Below are 23,517 nucleotides of genomic sequence, written 5' to 3' on the forward strand. Positions count from 1 at the left end.
AGGCTGCATTATATACTGTGGGAGGGTGCTGCAGCATACCCTACGCTGCTGTATTATACCCTATGAGGGGAGGCTGCATTATATTCTGTGGGGGAGGAGGCTGCATTATACCCTATGAGTGGAGGCGGAATTATATTATAGGCTATATTATAGGCTGTATTATATCCTATAAGGGGAGGCTGCATTACATTGTGAGAGTCTTTGTCTGTATTATACCATATGAGGGGAGGCTGCATTATATTCTGTTGTGGAGGGGAGGCTCAATTATATTCTGTGCGTGGGGGGAGGCTGCATTATATTCTTTGCTGCATTACACCCTATGAGGGAAGGCTGCATTATATTCTGTGGGGGGAGGCTGCATTATATTCTGTGGGGGAGCAGGCTGTATTATACCCCATGAGGAGAGGCTGCATTATATTCTGTAGGGTGGGGGGGAGGCTGCATTATATTCTGTGGGGTGGAGTCTGCATTATACCCTATGAGAGGAGGCTGAATTATATTATAGGCTACATTATAGGCTGTATTATACCCTATGAGGGGAGGCTGCATTACATTGTGTGTGTTTGTGTGTGTGGGCTGTATTATACCCCATGAGGGGAGGCTGCATTATATTCTGTTGTAAAGGGGAGGCTGAATTATATTCTGTTGTGAAGGGGAGGCTGAATTATATTCTGTGTGTGGGGAGAGGCTGCATTATATTATGTGTGTGTGGGGAGGCTGCATTATATTATGTGTGTGGGGGGAGGCTGCATTATATTATGTGTGTGGGGGGAGGCTGCATTATATTCTTTGCTGCATTACACCCTATGAGCGAAGGCTGCATTATATTCTGTGGGGGGGGGGGGGGGGGGAGGCTGTATTATACCCTATGAGGGGAGGCTGCATTTTATTCTGTAGGGGAGGAGACTGTATTATACCCTATGAGGAGAGGCAGCATTATATTCTGTGTGGGGGGGATGCATTATGCTCTATGAGGGGAAGCTGCATTATATTCTGAGGGGGGATACTGCATCATATTGTGTGTGTGTGTGTGTGTGTGTGTAGTCTGCATTATACCCTATGAGGGGGGCTACATTATACCCTATGCTGCATAATATTCTGTGGGGGGGAGGAAGCTGCATTAAACCTTATGAGGGGGAACTGTATTACACACCATGAGAGTAGGCTGTATTATAGTCTGTGGGGGGAGGATGCATTATACCCTATGAGGGGGGCTGCATTATACTCTATGTGGGAGCTGCACTATACCTTATGAGGGGGTTGCATTATACTCTGAGGGGCTACATTATAATCTGTGGGGGACTGCATTATACTAAATGAGGTGGCTACATTATATTCTATGAGGTGGCTACATTATATTCTATGAGGGGGCTACCCCAACCCCTGCTGCCTTATATTATTCTCTGATATTAGCGCGTTTTACCACACAATTGGTGGTTTTGTATTTATTCCTATGTGGCTACATAGTGGGCCCCAAGAATGGTTTTCTCTGGTGGGCCCAAGGTGCTCCAGTTCGACGCTGTGCGTATCCAATCCCATCCTGTGTGATACACTCCGATCTAATCCCATCTTGTGATGAACTACACTTAGCCCTGTATCTAATCCCAGTGTGTTACCCTAAGTGTATCTAATCGAGCATGTGATACACTCCATGTATATAACTCCAATTTATGAAACAGCGAGCAGCACTAACAATCAGTGTTGCTGACCGTTCCCGATGACGCTTTCTACTTGGCAGTATCACTTTGCAGTCACAAACAAAATGGCTCTGCACTGTGATCCTAAACTTCATCCTCTCTTATCCTTTTACAAACACCCAGAAGGTGAGGAAAGGAGTGACATCACACACGTGAGCAGACCCCACCCACATTTACTGCAGTCATAATGTGAGCTAGTTGTACATTAGGTTTTCACGGAAAATTTCAGCAGCTGCTCCCCCTAGTGTTTAAAAGAGTAAATACCAAATTGTTTAAAATTATTTTTCGGATTTACTTTATTAAAAATAATGATTTTGAAAAAAAAAATTAAAACATTAATACTTTACATTTTTCAATTGTTGCCATTTTTTTATAGCACCTTCCCTTTAAAGGGAACCTGTCAGCAGGATTATGCACAGTAATCTACAGACAGTGTCAGATCGGCGCAGTTATACTGATTAAAGGGAACCTGTCACCAGGTTTGGCCGATATGAGTTATGGCCACTGCCTTTCAGGGCTTATTCTATAATGCTGTATATCTGCCCCCAATCTGACCTGTAAGAGAAGAAAAATAACTTATCATACTCACATGGTGGCAGTTCAATCAGTTGGGTGTCACAGGTACTGGTCCGGCACCCTCCCATCTTCTTGCGATGCCGCCCTCATGCTTGCTTCATGTGGATGACGTGTGTCTGCATCATCCACACGGGCTCCCCGGCCAAGCGCTCCGGCGCAGGCATACTTAATTGCCCTGTTGAGGGCAGAGCAAAGTAATGCAGTGTGCAGGCGCCGGAAACGGTCCGAGAGGCCCAGCACTTGCGAACTACAGGAATTTGCTCTGCCCTCGACAGGACAAATCAGTACGCCTGCGCAGGAGCGCGGTGGCGGGGAGCCTGTGAAGCAAGCAGGAGGGCGGCATCGCAAGATGGGAGGGTGCTGGACCAGGACCTGTGACACCCAACTGACTGGACCACGCCCATGTGAGTATGATACAAGTTATTTTTCTTCTCTTACAGGTCAGATTGGGGGCTTATCTATAGCATTATAGAATGCTGTAGATAAGCCCTGAAAGATGATGGTCGCATCTTATATCGGCCAAACCTGGTGACAGGTTCCCTTTAAAATTATACCTTGGTTGATGAAATCCGTCTTGTGGTTTGTAGTTTAAACTTTATTTTCAGTTTTGAGTTAATGATATGCTTGTGTCCCAGGGCGGCCTTCTGGGGGGGTTCTTGTGGTGCTCTGATTAGGTATTCATAATGAAGACTGCTGACAGGTCACTGCTTCCTCCCTGACCTGCCCCAGGTTAACATAACATCATGATTATTATATTTAAATGCTAAAAAAAAAAAATCCATTTAAAAATGACACCCGCCGCACCTGCTATTGGTGTATGTAGAGGTGACCCGATAGCTGCTACTGCGCAGGAGCCGCCGGTGTCATCATGCTAGAAAAAAAAAAATCCTCCTCCAAGATGGCGCTGATGGTGCAAGCAAAGTAGCACCTACCGGGTCATTTCTATATACACCGATAACTGCTATTGTGCAGGCCCGGCAGACGCCATTTTCAAGTGGATTTTGTTTTTTGAGGATAACCTCAACCATAATTATATGCACATTACACATGTGTTTATGCTGCCATGGCTGGCACCTGCCTGCGGAAGTTTTTTTCTAATGTATATATAATATTAATCATGTAAACTAGGTGGCAGGTCAGTGAGGGATCAGTGTCCTGTCAGCAGGCTGCATTATGAATACCTAATCAGAGCACCACAAGAAGACCCCCCACCTCCCCACAGGCTGCCCCGGAGCACAAGCATATCATTAATTCAAAACTGAAAATAAAGATTAAACAACAACCACAAGACGGATTTCATCACCCAGGTATCATTTTAATCAGTATAACGGCGCCGACCTGACACTATCTGTAGGATACTGCGCATAATCCTGCCGACAGGTTCCCTTTAAATGGAGCAGAAGCAGCATGCAGAAGACACTACTGCAGCTCCAGTAAAATGGACGATGCGGAACCCTGTACTGCGGACCCGTGGTGGTCTTCGGAAGCAATTATTGTCTATGTAACCGGGAGATGATTATTTATTAGCTTCATATTTCTTGAAGGACATTACTGGTAACCGTTAATGTAGCTTGCATATATAAACCTGGAAAATGTAGTTCTGATTTTTTTTTTTATTCAAAAGAGTAAATATTTGCATGGCGCATATGATAGGAAAGCCTGACATTTACAATAATTATACTACATTTACTATGGCTACATGAATACGGACATGGTGAGGTACAGAATACATCTACGGCTGAGGCGTGGGAAATCCACTGGTATTGAGCTGCTTTTTAAGATTTTTTTTTCGGTGATGACCACTGAAACCATCTAAACAAGTCAGACCTGTTTTGAAGTGGAGATATAGTCAAGGATGGAGTTGATAGACTTCTCAGAGTAGTTTCTGGTGACAGCGCTGCGGATGTAGGTTAAAAGTTGCTTATATCTATTCATCATTTCTGGATAGTTACCCTGTGAACACACAAAAGTCAGTCACATGAAAGTTCTGTATATATACAGGTTAAGAATAAGAAGAGTCTCCTTTTATAAAACAGGTTTATATTATTTATTTTATGGATTTATTGTTTCTATCAAATAGCAAAAAAAATCATAATATCATCGACCTTTTTGTGCATTATTTTAGGTTGTTTTTTTTTTTTTTACACAAACATTTTTCAAACACTGCAGTTTATACAAAGGTCACAGAGTAATCTTTATCGTTAGAGGGTGGGCGAGACAATGACAGCTCGATTTTACTGCTGAAGATGCAGATAAGGTAGGGGAGCAACACCTACACTAATTACAGAACAGGCTTTGTGTGCTGGATGCCTGCCCCCTAGTGTCCGGGATGGTACTAATTTAGGAACTCTGTAATGGACTGCTGTTTATTTCTGAGGCTATAAAGAGCACACTCCACTGTACTAGCTATATCAGTAACGCAAAAAGGCAGGCTGTGCTGAAATATGGCTACACCACGGAAAAAAAACACACACATTTCATCTATTGGCTACATCCGTGCACCTAACTAATGGAAGGACACATTTCCTTTTACAATGTCCGATACAAGAATAATATATATATATATATATATATATATATATATATATATATATATATATATATATATATATATATATATATATATATATATATATATACACATACATATATACATACATATATACACATATATAGAGAGAAAGAGAATTTAAATTGATGAGTTGATGATTACTTTGTCTAAAGGTATGTGCACACATTGCAGATTTGCCTTCGGATTTTTCTGCACTAAAACCGCAGCTCTTGGCAGAAAACACAGGTGCGTTTGTCATGCGTTTTTGAAAGTTGAAAGCTAAATAAAAATCTATTACTGAGCAGAAAAAAAATGTGATGTCATTTCTTGTTCAACCTCCTCTTTTACATTTGTCCAACCCACACTCCATTACACACAGTTAGATATAAATATAGATAGAAAATAGATAGAAGGAATGAAATAGATAGATAGATGACAGATAGATATATAGATAGATCTATACATAGATCAATAGATATTATCTATCTATAGATCTGTCATCTATCTATCTCATTCCTTCTATCTAATCGATAGATAGATGGAATGGGATAAATAGAAGGAATGGGATATATCTATTCATATATCTATCTCATTCCTTCTATCTATCCCATTCCATCTATCTATCCAATATCTATCTATCTATCTATCTATCGATAAATAGAAGGAATGAGATAGATAGATATATGAATAGATAGATCTATGTATCTATCTATAGATATATGTATGGATAGATCTATCTAATTATAGATGTAAACGTTCGAAAAAGAGGCAGCACTCCATTATTCCAGTATAAAAACGTGCAGGGTTTAATTTACCCTCAGTTTCACACGTTTTTCACCGGATCAGTCGCTGGGCGTTTTTTCGTTGGACAGAAAAAACGTTCCTCTGTATGTTTTCTCCGTCCGCCGGAAACAGTTTTTTTTGCCGAAAAAACGGATCTGGCGGGAAAAAAACCGGATCAGTTTTTTTTTCAAAACTCACCGGATTGTGCCTGACGGCAAAAACCTAATGTGTGAAAGTAGCCAGATAGATATATGGATAGATATATCTATGTATCTACAGATATATCTATCTCTCTATAAATAGATCTATAGATGGATATAGCCATAGTTACAGTCATGGCCAAAAGTATTCACACGCCTGCAATTCTGTCAGATAATACTTAGTTTCTTCCTGAAAATGATTGCAAACACAAATTATTTGGTATTATTATCTTCATTTAATTTGTCTTAAATGAAAATGCACAAAAGAGAATGAAGCAAAAAGCAAAACATTGATCATTTCACACAAAACTCCAAAAATGGGCCAGACAAAAGTATTGGCACCCTCAGCCTAATACTTGGTTGCACAACCTTTAGCCAAAATAACTGCGATCAACCGCTTCCGGTAACCATCAATGAGTTTCTTACAATGCTCTGCTGGAATTTTAGACCATTCTTCTTTGGCAAACTGCTCCAGGTCCCTGATATTTGAAGGGTGCCTTCTCCAAACTGCCAATTTTAGATCTCTCCACAGGTGTTCTATGGGATTCAGGTCTGAGCTCATTGCTGGCCACCTTAGAAGTCTCCAGTGCTTTCTCTCAATCCATTTTCTAGTGCTTTTTGAAGTGTGTTTTGGGTCATTGTCCTGCTGGAAGACCCATGACCTCTGAGGGAGACCCAGCTTTCTCACAATGGGCCCTTCATTATGCTGCAAAATTTGTTGGTAGTCTTCAGACTTCATAATGCCATGCACATGGTCAAGCAGTCCAGTGCGAGAGGCAGCAAAGCAACCCCAAAACATCAGGGAACCTCCGCCATGTTTGACTGTAGGGACCATGTTCTTTTCGTTGAATGCCTCTTTTTTTTCTCCTGTAAACTCTATGTTGATGCTTTTGCCCAAAAAGCTCTACTTTTGCCTCATCTGACCAGAGAACATTCTTCCAAAATGTTTTAGGCTTTTTCAGGTAAGTTTAGGCAAACTCCAGCCTGGCTTTTTTATGTGTCGGGGTAAGAAGTGGGGTCTTCCTGGGTCTCCTATCATACAGTCCCTTTTCATTCAGACGCCAACGGATAGTACAGGTTGACTCTGTTGTACCCTCGGACTGCAGGGCAGCTTGAACTTGTTTGGATGTTAGTCGAGGTTCTTTATCCAACATCCGCACAATCTTGCATTGAAATCTCTTGTCAATTTTTCTTTTCCATCCACATCTAGGGAGGTTAGCCACAGTGACATGGGCTGTAAACTTCTTGATGACACTGCGCACGGTAGACACAGGAACATTCAGGTTTTTGGAAATGGACCTGTAGCCTTGAGGTTGCTCATGCTTCCTCACAATTTGGTTTCTCAAGTCCTCAGACAGTTCTTTGGTCTTCTTTCTTTTCTCCATGCTCAATGTGGTACACACAAGGACACAGGACAGAGGTTGAGTCAACTTTAATCCATGTCAACTGGCTGCAAGTGTGATTTAGTTATTGCCAACACGTGTTAGGTGCCACAGGTAAGTTACAGGTGCTGTTAATTACACAAATTAGAGAAGCATCACATGATTTTTCAAAGGGTGCCATTACTTTTGTCCACCCCCTTTTTTATGTTTGGTTTAAAATTATATCCAATTAGGCTTTAGGACAATTCTTTTTGTGTTTTTTTCATTTAAGACAAATTAAATGAAGATAATAATACCAAATAATTTGTGTTTGCAATCATTTTCAGGAAGAAACTGAGTATTATCTGACAGAATTGCAGGGGTGTGAATACTTTTGGCCATGACTGTATATCTATAGATATATCCATAGATATCCATCTATAGATATATAATAGCAATGCTGATGTTGATTAATGAACATGTTTAATAAAAAAAAATAAAAAATTAAAAAACCAAAAACAAACAAACAAACAAACAAAAAAAAAACGGAAAAAAATGGCGTGGACTCCCGCTGAAATTTTCTGCGCCAGAGGGGGAAAGCCGACGGCCAATATTTGTAGCCTGGGAAGGGGGTAATACCCATGGCCACTTCCCAGGCTATGAATATCAGGCCACAGCGGACTGCGTAGCCTTTACTGGCTAACCCCCTCCTACCCCCCCCCCCCCAAAAAAAAAAAAATGACGTGGGGTCCCCCTATATTTTATAGCCAGAAAGGCTACGCAGAAAGCTGCAGGCTGATATTCATAGCCTAGAGAGGGGTCATGGATATTTGCTCCCCCCCCCCGGCTACAAATACCAACCCCCAGTCACCCCAGAAATGGCGCAGTGGGATATGGGGTAATAAGGGGTTAATGTCACCTTGCTAATGTAGGGTGACATTAAGGCCGGTTAATAATGGAGAGGCTTCAATAAGACGCCTATCCATTATTAATCCTATAGTAGTAAAATAGTTAAATTAAAAAAAAAAAAAAGGACACCAGAAAAAAGTATTTTAATATTCTTAATTTCACCATACTTACCATTCTCGATCATCTGCAAAAACTTAAAAATAATAAACCAACTGTATGCTCCCAGTCCAATTAATAACGAGTGTCCCACGAAGATCTCCCCTATGGAACAGTGACATCGGGTGATGTCACTGCTCTATAGGACCTCCAGTGACACACTGACAGGAGACAATGGCTCCTGCAGTGCATCACTGAAGAGGTTACCTGAGTTCATTGGTCTCACTTTATGGCAAAGCTGCGTGGGAATTTTCCCACACAGCAGTGCAACAAGTGAGAGTAGGGACTATTTCTCACAGCAGCGGAGGAATCCAGTGCGGAAGGATACCTTGTATTGTCTGAGCCCCTGGAGAGCGGTCGCATCAGCTGATGTGGCTGCTCTCCACGGGCGATCATCGTGGGACACTAATATTAATTGGATCTCTGCGGACACAGAGAGTATATTGTTTGTTTATTATTTTATTTTATTTTTTTTTTACAGGTGAGCAAGGATTTCTGGGATCAAGGTGATGGTGAGTATGTACTGCATGCTGTATGTACTGCATGCTGTATGTACTGCATGCTGTATGTACTGCATGCTGTATGTACTGCATGCACTGTTGTATGTACTGTTGTATGTACTGTATGTTATGTTGTATGTGTACGTACTGTTGTATGTGCTATATGTTTTATGTTGTATGTTATGTTGTATGTACTGTATGTTGTATGTACTGTTGTATGTTCTGTATGTCATATGTTGTATGTACTGTATACGTGCGTATGTGATTTTTTTTTTTTTACATTCAACACATTACTACTACTGTCCCATCATTGGCTAATGTGTCAATCACTGTCACTGTAGCAGTCATAGCCCGATGGGACTTGTAGTCCCATTGGACGATGCCTGCACGCGCACACACACACAAAGTCGGCACAGCTCCCCGACAGCCCCACGCAGACCCCCGGCAGCCCCACACAGACCCCCCGGCAGCCCCGCACACGCATCGGCAGACCCCCTGACAGCTCGCAGACTCCGCCCGCACACACATACACGCACACAGTCACCGCCCACACACTCACCGGTTTTGCTGCGGAAGTGCCCGACTCAATGCAAGTCTATGGGTGCAGAAATGCTGCAGATCCGCACAAAGAATTGCCATGCTTCGGAAAAAACAACGCTGCGTTTCCACGTGTTTTTTTTCCGCAGCACGTGCACAGAGGATTGGGTTTTCCATAGGTTTATATGGTACTGTAAACCGCATGGGAAACTGCTGCAGATCCGCAGCGTCAAAAACGCTGCAGATCCGCGGTAAAATCCGCAACGTGTGATCATGGCCTAAACATCCTGATGTGCTGATATATGTAGATTATGTACATGAATCGAAGTCAGATTGTGGATAGGGTTTGGAATCGACGTCAGATTGGGGATAGGGTTTGGAATTGATGTCAGATTGTGCGACACTAGTTCAGCAACCGTTGAGCTGCTCACTTCAGGCCACGGGCAGCTCTGTGCACTCATCGAGCGCTGTCATCTGCAAAAGGGATGAGACCAGTGCATGCTGCAATCTATCAGTCCATGTTGAAGATTGCTGGTGTGCACTAGCACATTGACGTTAATTGCTGCATTTAGTCTACATGTGAACAGACCCCAACACTAACATTTTCATATAGCTGGGAATAAAAGGACAAAGCAAGTGTATCATGTAAATATGGATTTCAGGGATTACAACTAGAATTGCAGTAAACCTAAGTCAGATGCTAGTTCTGACGTCATTACGTGGAGAATTTTGCCCGAAATAAGTCACCCTTGCCTCCTAATATTCTGAAGGCTCATTTTCGTGGCAGAAATTGCAGGTAAGCTATGGCCTACACAACATGACATACAGGGGTATTCTGGATGGAGAAGGAGATATTGATCCAGCTTAGGGTACCGTCACACAGTGGCACTTTTGTCGCTACGACGGTACGATTCGTGACGTTCCAGCGATATCCATACGATATCGCTGTGTCTGACACGCAGCAGCGATCAGGGATCCTGCTGAGAATCGTACGTCGTAGCAGATCGTTTGGAACATTCTTTTGTCGCTGGATCTCCCACTGTCATCGCTAGATCGGTGTGTGTGACACCGATCTAGCGATGCGTTCGCTTGTAACCAGGGTAAACATCGGTTTACTAAGCGCAGGGCCGCGCTTAGTAACCCGATGTTTACCCTGGTTACCAGCGTAAATGTAAAAAAAAAAAAAAAAAACAGTACATACTTACATTCCGGTGTCCGTCCGGTCCCTTGCCGTCTGCTTCCCGCACTCACTGACTGACGGCCGTAAAGTGAAAGCAGAGCACAGCGGTAACGTCACCGCTGTGCTGTGCTTTCACTTTACGGCCGGCAGTCAGTGAGTGCGGGAAGCAGACGGCAAGGGACAGACACCGGAATGTAAGTATGTAGTGTTTGGTTTTTTTTACGCTGGTAACCAGGGTAAACATCGGGTTACTAAGCGCGGTCCTGCGCTTAGTAACCCGATGTTTACCCTGGTTACCCGGGGACCTCGGCATCGTTGGTCACTGGAGAGCTGTCTGTGTGACAGCTCTCCAGCGACCACACTACGACTTACCAACGATCACGGCCAGGTCGTATCGCTGGTCGTGATCGTTGGTAAATCGTATAGTGTGACGGTACCCTTACAGGTAAAACATAGAGCAGCTTTATTTCGTTTAGTTAGAAACAATGCAAAAATGATAGTGGACCTATGTCCACGATAAGGAAAGCCGGGGGCACACGGGAGAGATGTGTAGAACCAGACGCGTTTCTAGTGTGGCACATACTCTTAGACTTGGTATGAATGTGGACCCTATATGAGGGTGGTGATGGATCAGAAGGTGCTACAGGTGTGTTGGAAAATAAGACACAGAATGTGAGGTAAAATGGATGAAAAAGACATGGAAATAGGAAACAAAATAAGACGAATGACTATGTATACGAAATCAATAAAAATATACTTAAAAATACATGATTAAATACCAAAGGTGTTAATGTAACAATTTCCTTTCTGACATTTAGCATGCCACGTGTGCCACGCTCGAAACGCGTCTGGTTCTACACATCTCTCCCCTGTGTGCCCCCAACTTTCCTTATGGACAAAGGTCCACTACCATTTTTGTGATGTATCATTGTTTTTAACAAAATGGAAAAAAGGTACTGTGTTTTACCTGAAAACTGGCATCCTGTGAGCTGGATCAATACCTCCTCCTTCTGCACAGCTGAGCGCTCGCAGCAGCGCTGACCGCGGACTCCGGGACAGACTGAAGCCGCAAGAGGGTGAGCCGCTTCTTTGTTCTTTATCACACTGTATTCTGGATGGAGACAATTTATTTGGTAGCCATAATAATACACGTCTCAGTATACTTACCACATCACCAATCACAAGCCAACATAATGCATAGCGCTGCATCATGTGATTGACCACCATGGTCACGGGACATCCGAATAAAGCACAGAAGAATTGCCAAACATCTGTTCATAACAGTAGGTTTATTGAGAAGGCCATTTTTTTTGCGCTGACTGCCATTAATATACGCAGACAAAAAACACTTTAATATGGCCACACTATAAGATACGTTTCCCCAAATCCGAGGTAAGCTACATAAAGCAGCACATCTGTCAGGATAAGCATTACCTTCCATCTGCGCTGCATGGCAGATCATGAGGTTCCAGAATAGCAGAATTAATTACTGGCTAATAATTTGTAAGGAGTCAGATATGAGCAATGAAAAGTCCTGCACCATCTTGGACAAAGAAGAGTGACTTTATAAGCCCCAGCGCATCCATTCACTTGAATGACCTGCTAGATTTCCAGGCGATTATTCCCCAAATGATTACAGATAATCTCTACAAGAAGGAACGACCTTGTGAGAAATCCCTTTTAGGGTAGCCTGAGGTGAAGTGGTTACCACATGGCCAGAATGTGGCCCCTTCCTGAATGGCAGGGACTATCAGAGTATAGGGAAACACAAGGAAGAAATTACTTCTTATTAAATCTTGTGTAGTTGTGCATAAAACACATGATCATCAACAATTAATAATCAATTTACTGCCATTCCCTGCAATCTTTTAGGCTACGTTCACACTAGCGTTATGCTAGTGTGCGTCGGGTTAGCGTCGGGCGACGTAGCGGTGACGCACGCGTCATGCGCCCCTATGTTTAACATGGGGGATGCATGCGTTTTTGTTTGTTGCGTTGTGCGACGCATGCGTCTTTTTTGCCGCAAGCGTCGGACCAAGAAAACGCAACAAGTTGCATTTTTCTTGCGTCCGATTTTCGGCAAAAAACGACGCATGCGTCGCAAAACGCAGCTTTTTTGCGTGCGTTTTGCCACGTTTTTGCGTGCGTTGTGTCGCCGACGCAGCGGCGCACAACGCTAGTGTGAACGTAGCCTTACAGCTACAGTGACAACACAAGGAGCCGCACACAACTGCTGTTCTGGTGCAACCCCCATAACTAGCATCTTTTAATATAAAGAATGCCATGTCATAAAATAGACAAAATGACTATACAAAGCAATCAACCAAGGAAATATGTTTTTCTTTTTTCAACTCTGTCAGTTTTGAAAAAAAAAAAAAAAAAAACAGGACAAGGGATGGAGTGGTATAGAGAAATCTTTACCAGCTTGAAGTTTATTTTGATCATCTGTTTCAATGCTTTAAATCCCCATTCTCCCTTTTCACCTTCCAGTTCCAAAACCTAAAATATACAAGAGAGAATAAATAGTTTACAAACACTCATTCAGCTGAAATTTAGGAAGTTTGGCCATCCACAATACAAAACTCTAGTCAACTAAATAGTTTTCAACCACATATTAGATGAACTCGGTAAAATAGACCTAATCTTAAAGGGGTATTCTCAAGTTATTAAATTGCTTTAATAAGTCAGCATGAAGATTATCAAGTTTGCAATTGACTTGCTTGTTCTAACAGCTTTTATCTTTCATAGTGTGCAGCTGGTTTGCATGGAGCTTGACTACTAAAGCCGGCCCAGACCCTGGCGCAGTAGTTGCCATATTTTTCAAAATATAAGACGCACCTTTTCCCCTCCAAATTAGGGAGGAAAATAGGGGAGTGTTTTATAGTCTGAATGCAGCTTTCCTGGAGGGAGGGGGGTGGTGGCAGTGAAGGGAGGTCACAGGAGGCAGTGTCGCCGCTGCGCTGCAGGAAGCCAGGGCAGCAGTAGTGGAGAGATGCTGAGGGCTCTTGCCTGGGAGGAGGCATGTCCCGGCAGTATGAGGCAAGGGCCATTGATCTCCCGGCGGTTGGCTTCAGGAACATGGTGCCAGAGGTGGCATATATGCTGCCTCCGGCGCCATTTTTCTGAAGCCCATTGCCAGTAGATCAATGTGCGCAGCGGGGACTCCGCTACTGCTTTGAACCGCCAACATTTTCCTGAAATCCACTGCTGGCAGATCATTGGCTCCTGCCTGGCACTTACGCGACACCCCCTCCTTCTAGCCCAGGGCTCACAGCTACAACCCAATCCTGCTGCTCACATCCTGTAGCAGCGAATCCTTAGCACTGCCTCGCTGCTGAGCATGTACATAAAGTGCAGCACAGATTCACCATAAAAGCGGAGATCCTTAGATCAAGAACAGAACAGACATTTATAGTACATTTCATAACTTTCACAGATTCTTATGAAAACATTTACAGTACATCCTGCATTGTACTACTGTCCCCAATTTATTATATATAGATTAGGAATCAGTACATTTTACACAGACCCTGAGTCAATCAAAAAGGACACCGATTCCACAGCCCTGCCTGTGATACCACAACACTGCCGATGCCTTCCCCCATAAGCTAAATTCAGACTATAAGACAGACCCCCAATTTCACATAAAAAAAAAAAATCTTTTTTTCTTTATTTTCCTCCTCTATATTTGGGGTACGTCTTATAATCAAAAAAATATGGTACATTCCAGTAGAGGGGTAAACTTGTAGTTTCCCAGAAACCTCTCTCGAGCCCATTGATTGCCATACAGCCGTTATCTGCTCAACTCTCTTTCAGTCCCTCTTAACTAATGAGCTGCAGTTATAAATCTTGCAAACTCACCAGCCCATAACATGGACTTCTACCACAGCAGTTCTCCTCATCATGGCTTGTACTGTCCCGAGCTATTGCTTGTTCAAATGCTCAGCTATCTTTATGTGCAAACACAGTGATAACAGTGTACACTCCAGAACAAACCATCCATCACCGAATGTGTCACAGCAGGACTTGTGCTGAGCTTTATAGTTCTACTAAGGGTACCGTCACAGAGTGGCACTTTTGTCGCTACGACGGTACGATTCGTGACGTTCCAGCGATATCCATACGATATCGCTGTGTCTGACACGCAGCAGCGATCAGGGATCCTGCTGAGAATCGTACGTCGTAGCAGATCGTTTGGAACTTTCTTTCGTCGCTGGATCTCCTGCTGTCATCGCTGGATCGGTGTGTGTGACACCGATCTAGCGATGCGTTCGCTTGTAACCAGGGTAAACATCGGGTTACTAAGCGCAGGACCGCGCTTAGTAACCCGATGTTTACCCTGGATACCAGCGTAAATGTTAAAAAAAAAAAAAACAGTACATACTTACATTCCGGTGTCTGTCAGGTCCCTTGCCGTCTGCTTCCCGCACTCACTGACTGCCGGCCGTAAAGTGAAAGCAGAGCACAGCGGTGACGTCACCGCTGTGCTTTCACTTTACGGCCGCCAGTCAGTGAGTGCGGGAAGCAGACGGCAAAGGACAGACACCGGAATGTAAGTATGTACTGTGTTTTTTTTTTTTAACGCTGGTAACCAGGGTAAACATCGGGTTACTAAGCGCGGTCCTGCGCTTAGTAACCCGATGTTTATCCTGGTTACCCGGGGACCTCGGCATCGTTGGTCGCTGGAGAGCTGTCTGTGTGACAGCTCCCCAGCGACCACACTACGACTTACAAACGATCACGGCCAGGTCGTATCACTGGTCGTGATCGTTGGTAAATCGTATAGTGTGACGGTACCCTAATACTGTAGCTCTGCCATTCTCTCATGTCACTCAATGAGGAGAGCCCGTGCTGCCAGAAACCATGTAGAAGACTGGAAAGCTCAAGAGACAACACGAGAAGAACCTAAATAACCAGTGAATACACTTCATATTATAACCAAATTACTAATGAAGGAGCACTAGACTCCTGCCATACGGTTATGGTATTTTACAGGATAACACATTATCCATATCCTTTATATTAATATAAAATGTAAAAGACATTGAAATATTAGAAACAAAAGATGCCTTTGTACAGAGGGAAATTCTCCAATTGTTTTTTGAGCATCACTCAATCAGTGGCCCAAGCTAAGGAATAAGGATTCTGCGTATAATGTAAGCTGTACACTCAGGATTTAGGTACTATGCCTATATTTCTGAAAAATGACCTAGAGCAATCTCTACCAAGAAATACAGTGAAGGAAATAAGTATTTGATCCCTTGCTGATTTTGTAAGTTTGCCCACTGACAAAGACATGAACAGTCTATAATTTTTGGGGTAGGTTAATTTTAACATTAAAGGGAACCTGTCACCCCGTTTTTTCAGATTGAGCTATAAATACTGTTAAATAGGGCCTGCGCTGTGCGTTACTATAGTGTATGTAGTGTACCCTGATTCCCCATGTATGCTGAGAAATACATTACCAAAGTCGCCGTTTTCGCCTGCCAATCAGGCTGGTCTGGTCAGGTGGGCGTATTCACAGCGCTCTTTTCTTCCCCAGCTTTCCGTTGGTGGCGTAGTGGTGTGCGCATGTCCAAGGTCCAAATTCCCTGCGCCCAGGTGAAGACACAGCGCGCGATCTGCGCTGTCATCCCTTTCATCGGTGGGGGCGGCCATCTTCCTGGGGCCGCGCGTGCGCAGATGGAGTGCTCTGCTGCACGGGGCTTCAGGAAAATGGCCGCGGGATGCCGCGCGTGCGCACAAGAGATCGCGGCGGCCATTTTCCCAAAGCCGAGTTTGCATCTCGGCTTTGGGAAAATGGCCGCCGCGATCTCGTGCGCACGCGCGGCATCCCGCAGTCATTTTCCTGAAGCCCCGTGCAGCAGAGCACTCCATCTGCGCACGCGCGGCCCCAGGAAGATGGCCGCCCCCACCGATGAAAGGGATGACAGCGCAGATCGCGCGCTGTGTCTTCACCTGGGCGCAGGGAATTTGGACCTTGGACATGCGCACACCACTACGCCACCAACGGAAAGCTGGGGAAGAAAAGAGCGCTGTGAACACGCCCACCTGACCAGACCAGCCTGATTGGCAGGCGAAAACGGCGACTTTGGTAATGTATTTCTCAGCATACATGGGGAATCAGGGTACACTACATACACTATAGTAACGCACAGCGCAGGCCCTATTTTACAGTATTTATAGCTCAATCTGAAAAAACGGGGTGACAGGTTCCCTTTAAGAGAGCGAATATCAAAAATACAATCCAGAAAATCACACTGTATAAATTATATAAGTTTATTTGCATTTTGCAGTGAGAAATACGTATACGAGATAGAATATGAAAATACAATGCGATTATATGGATTTGATTTTTGATTTCCTTCACTGTATATATTTACAAGGCATCAAAAGGGTAGTCACTAGTTTAACGGAATTCTACAGAAAATATGCATTACCAAAGGGATTTGATAAAACCAAAATGCTTTATTGATGCAAAGGATAAAAACATGAGAATATTTATAAATTTACTCCATTTTCTCTTTGTGTATATTAATCAGGAGTACATCACCTCTCTACTGTAAATTACCTGTGGGGGGAACTCTTAATTAAGCGATGTCTTTATTTGGAAGAAAAGAGAACATGTCCGGGTGAAGTGTCACTTGATGCGCTGCTGATAAAATTTGACCAATGAATATTTTCCTTGAAAACTTTATTTTAGCAGGTTTACAAAGTCAAGGTCAACGCAGGACCTCTTCATCAGGACAAAAGAGGTTTATGTTCTGATGAAGAGGTCATGCGTTGACTTTGCAAACCTGTTAAAATACAGTTTTCAAGGAAAATATTCGTTGGTCAAATTTTATCAGCAGCGCATGAAGTGACACTTCACCCGGACATGTTGTCTTTCTAAAGTCTACAGACTTGTGTTCTGCAGCAGCTGATAAATGCGATTTTTACATTTTGCTTAAGTGCAACACCACCAGGCGAGCAGATCCATTTCTGTTTTTGGGCATGTTTTACAGTTAAAACTCTATTTGGCGCTCTTATTTCCCAATTTGCTACATTTACTATTTTCTCCACTTTGGCAGAAAATAGGCATTAGCTGGATAGGTTTTATCCAGCTATTATCCGACACTAATCGAGTGGCTGAACAGGGAATCATGTCCCTTGTTCTTCCTAGCTGCTTACTGGGCAAAAAAAAAAAAAAAAAAAACAGTGGTAGGAAAAAAAAATTAAAAAAAGGCAACCTAATCTTAATAAACTTCTCTGATCACGTTTTATGGAATGATGTTGGTTTAGAATAAAAGTCCATTCTGCACTCACCTTCTGGAAGCTGCTGAGCGCTGCTTTTGGGTCATCTTCCTTCAAAGCTTTGGAGTTATAGTACTGATTTTCCAAATCGACATTGGGTTCAGAGTTGCTGTCTTCTGAGTATTCCTGTGTGAACAAAAGCAAAAAAAAAACACCAAACATGTAAGTAATTGATATTCCGAGGCAGATTTATTTTAGTAGGATGTATCAACGTATGTTGCAACAATAAAGGTGCAAAATAAAACATTTATCTTTGGTGCATGTGGTATTTAATTATTAGAAAAACTTGCAGGGCGCATTAGACAAACTCCTCCAATTTAAATGGATTTTATAACTACGGTATACATTTAAGTTCATGGGCTTGCTGCAGCTAAAAATATTTTAAAAAAATCAGCAACCCTTGATAGCTCTCCGCTGATGTTCACAGTATTAAGATGCTGCAGCAGTTACGTCAGGATTACAGTGCATGTGACCACTGCAGACAATCACTGGGCTAATAAGCCGCTGAACTGTAACGTTATCACTAGGGCTTCTCCAACATCCACCATCTGTTATGGGGGTACACAGAGTTCCCGCAATTCCCTATTACGGGGTCACATCAGACTTCACCTGTCAGCGCCGGACACTCTGCACATCACACTACACTTATACCTGTGTTCACACATGACAATATCAATGGTGCAAATATGTTGGTGATCATAAAGGGTTTCACTTCATTAAAGCCAATACATGAAGGTACTCGGCACTCTGAATGATGAATAATTCATAAAGGATTTATTGGGAGGCAATCCCATGGGTGCAGAATGTACTGTGATGTTTCGATCTGAGAACATGGACCTTCATCAGACATGGATTGCAGAAGACGGAAGCAGAGAATGTAGGACATCGATGAATAGCGGCTTTACACATAGCGGCAGAGGCTGCTATTCTTCAGAGATCTACGTTCCCTATCATGTCTCCGAAACATCACTAAACATACTGTACCTCTAGGATCGCCTGACAATAAAGCATTTATGATCTATTCATCAATGAGAACATGACATATGATACATGCTGTCTGATCTGCGGCTGATTCCCGAGCCCGTTTTCACCTTTATGACCTGGCCAAAGTTTATAATTCTGACCAGTGTCACTTTGTGATAACTCTGAAACGCTTCAATGGATCCCACTGATTCTGAGACTTTTTTTGTGACACATTGTACTTCACGATAGTGGTAAAATTTGTTCGATATGACTTGCGTTTGTGAAAATACTGGAAATTTTTCGAAAAATTATTAAGATTTGAGATTTCTCATTTTTCTACCTACTGGCTAACAGGGTACAAAGATCAGCAATTTATTTATGCCATAAAATACCCTAAAGTGACACCATTCTAAAAGTGCAGGCCTCCAACTAATGAAAAACACATTCAAGAAGTTTATTAACCCTTCATGCGCTTCACAGGAAATAATGCAATGTGAAAAGAAAAAAAAATTACATTTTACTTTCCACAAAAATGATCTTTTAGCCTCAAATTTAGTATTTTCACAAGTGTAACTGCAGAAAATAGACCCCAAAATGTGTTTTGTAATTTCTCCTGAGTACGCCAATACCCCTTTTGTGGAGGAAAACTACTGTTTGGGCACATGGCAGGGCTCGGAAGGGAAGGAGCGCTGTTTGACTTTTTGAAATAAAAAATGTTTGGAATCAAGAGCGGACACCATGTCTCGTTTGAAGAGCCCCTGATGTGCCTAAACAGTGAACCCCAGGTGCTTCACAGACGTTTGGAAAGTAGAGCCGTGAAAATAGGGGGGGGGGGGGGGGGGGGGGGGGAATATATATATATATATATATATATATATATATATATATATATATTTTCTTCCCACTAAAATGTTCTTTTAGCCCCATTTTTTTTTTTTCATTTTCACAAGGGTAACAGGAGAAAATGGACCCCAAAACGTGTTGTGCTTTGGAAAGCAGACTTTGATGGAATGGTCTGTGGGTGTCAAGTCGTGTTTGGAGAGTCCCTGATGCACCTAAACACTGGAAAACCCCCACAAGTGACCCTATTTTAGAAACAAGGCCCTCTCCTCAAGGATTTTATTTAGATGTGTGGTGAGAACCTTGAACACACAAGTGCTTCAAAGAATTTTACAACATTGAACTATGAAGATGAAAATAAATATTTTTCCAAAACAAATGCTTTAGCACAACATTTTTTCATTTCCACATGGGTAAAAGGAGAAAATGGACCCCAAAATATGTTACGCAATTTCTCCTGAGTGGATCGATATGTGTCACAGAATTTTATACCATTGGGAGGTGAAGAAAGAATAAACTACATTTTTACCACTAAAATGTTGTTTTATTATAACCAGATAGAAAAAATGGAGTTCAAGTCCAAAATAAATTAAAAAGCATAAATTTATTACAAAAATAAATACATTATGCACACATAATCTATAATAGTGCAAAAAAGTATTGATAACTACTAGGATTTCAGCGAGAATGTATCATCAAGTGCAAAGTGCTTTGTTATGGGACAGGAAAGATAGACAGGAGGAAGGGTAGTAGATGTAAATAATGCAGAGTTACTTACTGGCACAGGGAACAGTGCCCTAATACCATAACCTCCCATGCCCTGGATATCTTACCCATATTGTGGTATCGTCTGGCTCCCGACTGTGCAGCCCCAAGGCATGTTTCGCATTGGCTTCGTCAGGGGAGCAGTGCTCGCGCCGCTTAGTAGTGACCTGTACATTGCAATGCTTTATAACAGCGATCAGAGTGCTCAAAGTGAAAGAGTGCTCTAACTCAGGGGTCCCCAACTCCAGTCCTCAAGGCCCACCAACAGGTCATGTTTTCAGGATTTCCTTTGCATTGCACAGGTGATGCAATTATTACCTGGGCAAGACTAAGGAAATCCTGAAAACATGACATGTTGGTGGGCCTTGAGGACTGGAGTTGGGGACCCCTGCTCTAACTGACTTGCCGAAGCCTGGTGACCTGAATATCGTCAACATGGCAATGATCGGGTCCTCGCAATGACGCCGATCGGAGGGGAGTCAATATGGCCATGTGAGGGCTTGTGTTTTTGCAGGACGAGTTGTACTTTTTAATGACACCACTGATTTTATCATATAGTGTACTGTAAAATATGGGGGGGAATATAATAGTGTGGTGAAACTGCAAATAAAGTGTGATTCCACACTTGTGTTTTGGGTTTTTTTATGTACCATGTTCACTAAATGCTAAACCTGACCTTGCATTATGATTCTCCAGGTCACTACGAGCTCGCAGATAGCAAAAATATGTAGGGTATTTTAGTGAAAAAGATGGTGCTACTTTCCGGGACCTGGGGCAGGGTGAGGGCTTATTTTTTGCATGCCGAGCTGACATTTTTATTGATACTATTTTGGGGTAGATACAATGTTTTAATCGCCGGTTACTGTATTTTATTAGAATGTTGTGGTGACCGAAACATGAAACTCTGGAGTTTCGATTTTTTTTTTCTTGTTACACCATTTACCAATCGAATTAATTTAGTTTATATTTTGATAGATTTGGTTCCACTACATTCAAAAAACGCCCAGTGTATATTTTTATTGTTTTATTTTGAAAGGGGCAAAAGGGGGGCGATTCCAACTTTTATATTTTTTTAAAAACATTTGTTTCTACTTTTCCCTTGCTTCAATAGTCCACTTAGGAGACTTGCAGCTGAAATCATCCGATCGCTTGTGCTACACATAGCAGGGCTAGGGCCACTAGCTCTGCAATGATGACCATGGGGTGTCTTCTGCAGATCCCCGGCCGTCATGACAACCCATCAGCACCCCGCGATCATGTGACAGGACACTGATGGGTGTGTTCTGACGCTGGTGTCTGAAATGGACAGCAGATTTAACATGTTAACAGCGGCGGGTGGATCGAGATTCCACCAGCGGCTGTTAGAGGAACATTACAGCTGGTCTAGTCAGCTGTCATGTGTCGGGAAAGATGCGGGCTCAGCAGCAGAGCCTGCTTCAAATACAGGGACACGACCTATGACGTACCTATACATCTTAGGTCGTGAAGAGGTTGAGGGAAGGGTTAGACGGCCGAAAACTCAAAAGAGGATCACAATGCAATGCTCAGGCTGGCTGTCAGCTGTCCCAATCGGAGTGTGACGTCAAGTATTTCTATGCAGCTTTCAAGCTCAGGTCGGAAAAACCAATGGACAATCCAAGCATTGTGCGGTGATCATCGTCCGAATTATACAGACGTATGACTCTTCTTTAAGTTGTGGAAACACAAGTTTGTATTCTCACTCTCACTAAGTACAGAACTAAACTTATTGCTAGATTAAAAAAAACACAGATCTAAGCTATACAGTGATAAAAATAAGTATTTTTGCATTCTGTGCATGCCGGGGTGTGGCTTTCCTCTCCTGAGCTGGAAATTACACTTAACGACTTCCCCAGACTGGTGCCCATAGATTGGGACTGTATCCTTTTGTCTGCCCTCTGAGGTCAGTTCTCACACATGGTAAGGTTTTAATATTAGACAGTGTAGGACTGTCCCGAACAGGGGCACCTTGACGATGGTGGGATGGCTTTTATGCTATTTTTGATCAAACGCAGTATTATTTAGAACTGAGTTATTTAGATGCCCTTTTGTTTTTTATTTACCGTATTTAGTTTACAGCAGGGTTTTTTGGTTATTTTGTTTCTTGTAGGTTTTGTAAGTGATAAAAAATAAGCCTACGTTTCTGTGTTTTATTTATAGCTATAAATTTACAACGATTGCAGAACACTGATGACAGTAAATACTTGAGCACAGTATGCCAACTTAATGTGATACCGTCTTAAATTGGCTGAGCACATTCAATAGCTACCTGCCAAGAGATGTCTCCAAGTCCCTTATAAAAGCATGTACAGGTCCTTCTCAAAAAATTAGCATATAGTGTTAAATTTCATTATTTACCATAATGTAATGATTACAATTAAACTTTCATATATTATAGATTCATTATCCACCAACTGAAATTTGTCAGGTCTTTTATTGTTTTAATACTGATGATTTTGGCATACAACTCCTGATAACCCAAAAAACCTGTCTCAATAAATTAGTATATCAAGAAAAGGTTCTCTAAACGACCTATTACCCTAATCTTCTGAATCAACTAATTAACTCTAAACACATGCAAAAGATACCTGAGGCTTTTATAAACTCCCTGCCTGGTTCATTACTCAAAACCCCCATCATGGGTAAGACTAGCGACCTGACAGATGTCAAGAAGGCCATCATTGACACCCTCAAGCAAGAGGGTAAGACCCAGAAAGAAATTTCTCAACAAATAGGCTGTTCCCAGAGTGCTGTATCAAGGCACCTCAATGGTAAGGAAACAATGTGGCAGAAAACGCTGTACAACGAGAAGAGGAGACCGGACCCTGAGGAAGATTGTGGAGAAGGACCGATTCCAGACCTTGGGGAACCTGAGGAAGCAGTGGACTGAGTCTGGTGTGGAAACATCCAGAGCCACCGTGCACAGGCGTGTGCAGGAAATGGGCTACAGAGAAGCAGCACTGGACTGTTGCTAAGTGGTCCCAAGTACCGTACTTTTTTCTGATGAAAGCAAATTTTGCATGTCATTCGGAAATCAAGGTGCCAGAGTCTGGAGGAAGACTGGGGAGAAGGAAATGCCAAAATGCCTGAAGTCCAGTGTCAAGTACCCACAGTCAGCGATGGTGTGGGGTGCCATGTCAGCTGCTGGTGTTGGTCCACTGTGTTTCATCAAGGGCAGGGTCAATGCA

At 42.7% G+C, this 23,517-nt stretch overlaps 1 protein-coding gene across 2 annotated transcripts in view; it reads right to left on the minus strand.

The window, feature by feature from the left end:
- Positions 1–23,517, minus strand: part of COPS2 (COP9 signalosome subunit 2) — a 95,409-nt gene that overhangs the window by 57,670 nt on the left and 14,222 nt on the right. For both annotated transcript variants that reach the window (XM_069766038.1, XM_069766039.1), the window contains exons 2-4: positions 17,756–17,869; positions 12,872–12,949; positions 4,101–4,226 (exon numbers count right to left, since the gene is read on the minus strand). In XM_069766038.1, coding sequence (XP_069622139.1) covers positions 4,101–4,226; positions 12,872–12,949; positions 17,756–17,869 — 318 coding nt within the window. The remainder of the gene's footprint in view (positions 1–4,100; positions 4,227–12,871; positions 12,950–17,755; positions 17,870–23,517) is intronic.

The sequence above is a fragment of the Ranitomeya imitator genome, chromosome 4 (genome assembly GCF_032444005.1).
Source record: "Ranitomeya imitator isolate aRanImi1 chromosome 4, aRanImi1.pri, whole genome shotgun sequence".
Lineage (NCBI taxonomy): Eukaryota > Metazoa > Chordata > Amphibia > Anura > Dendrobatidae > Ranitomeya > Ranitomeya imitator.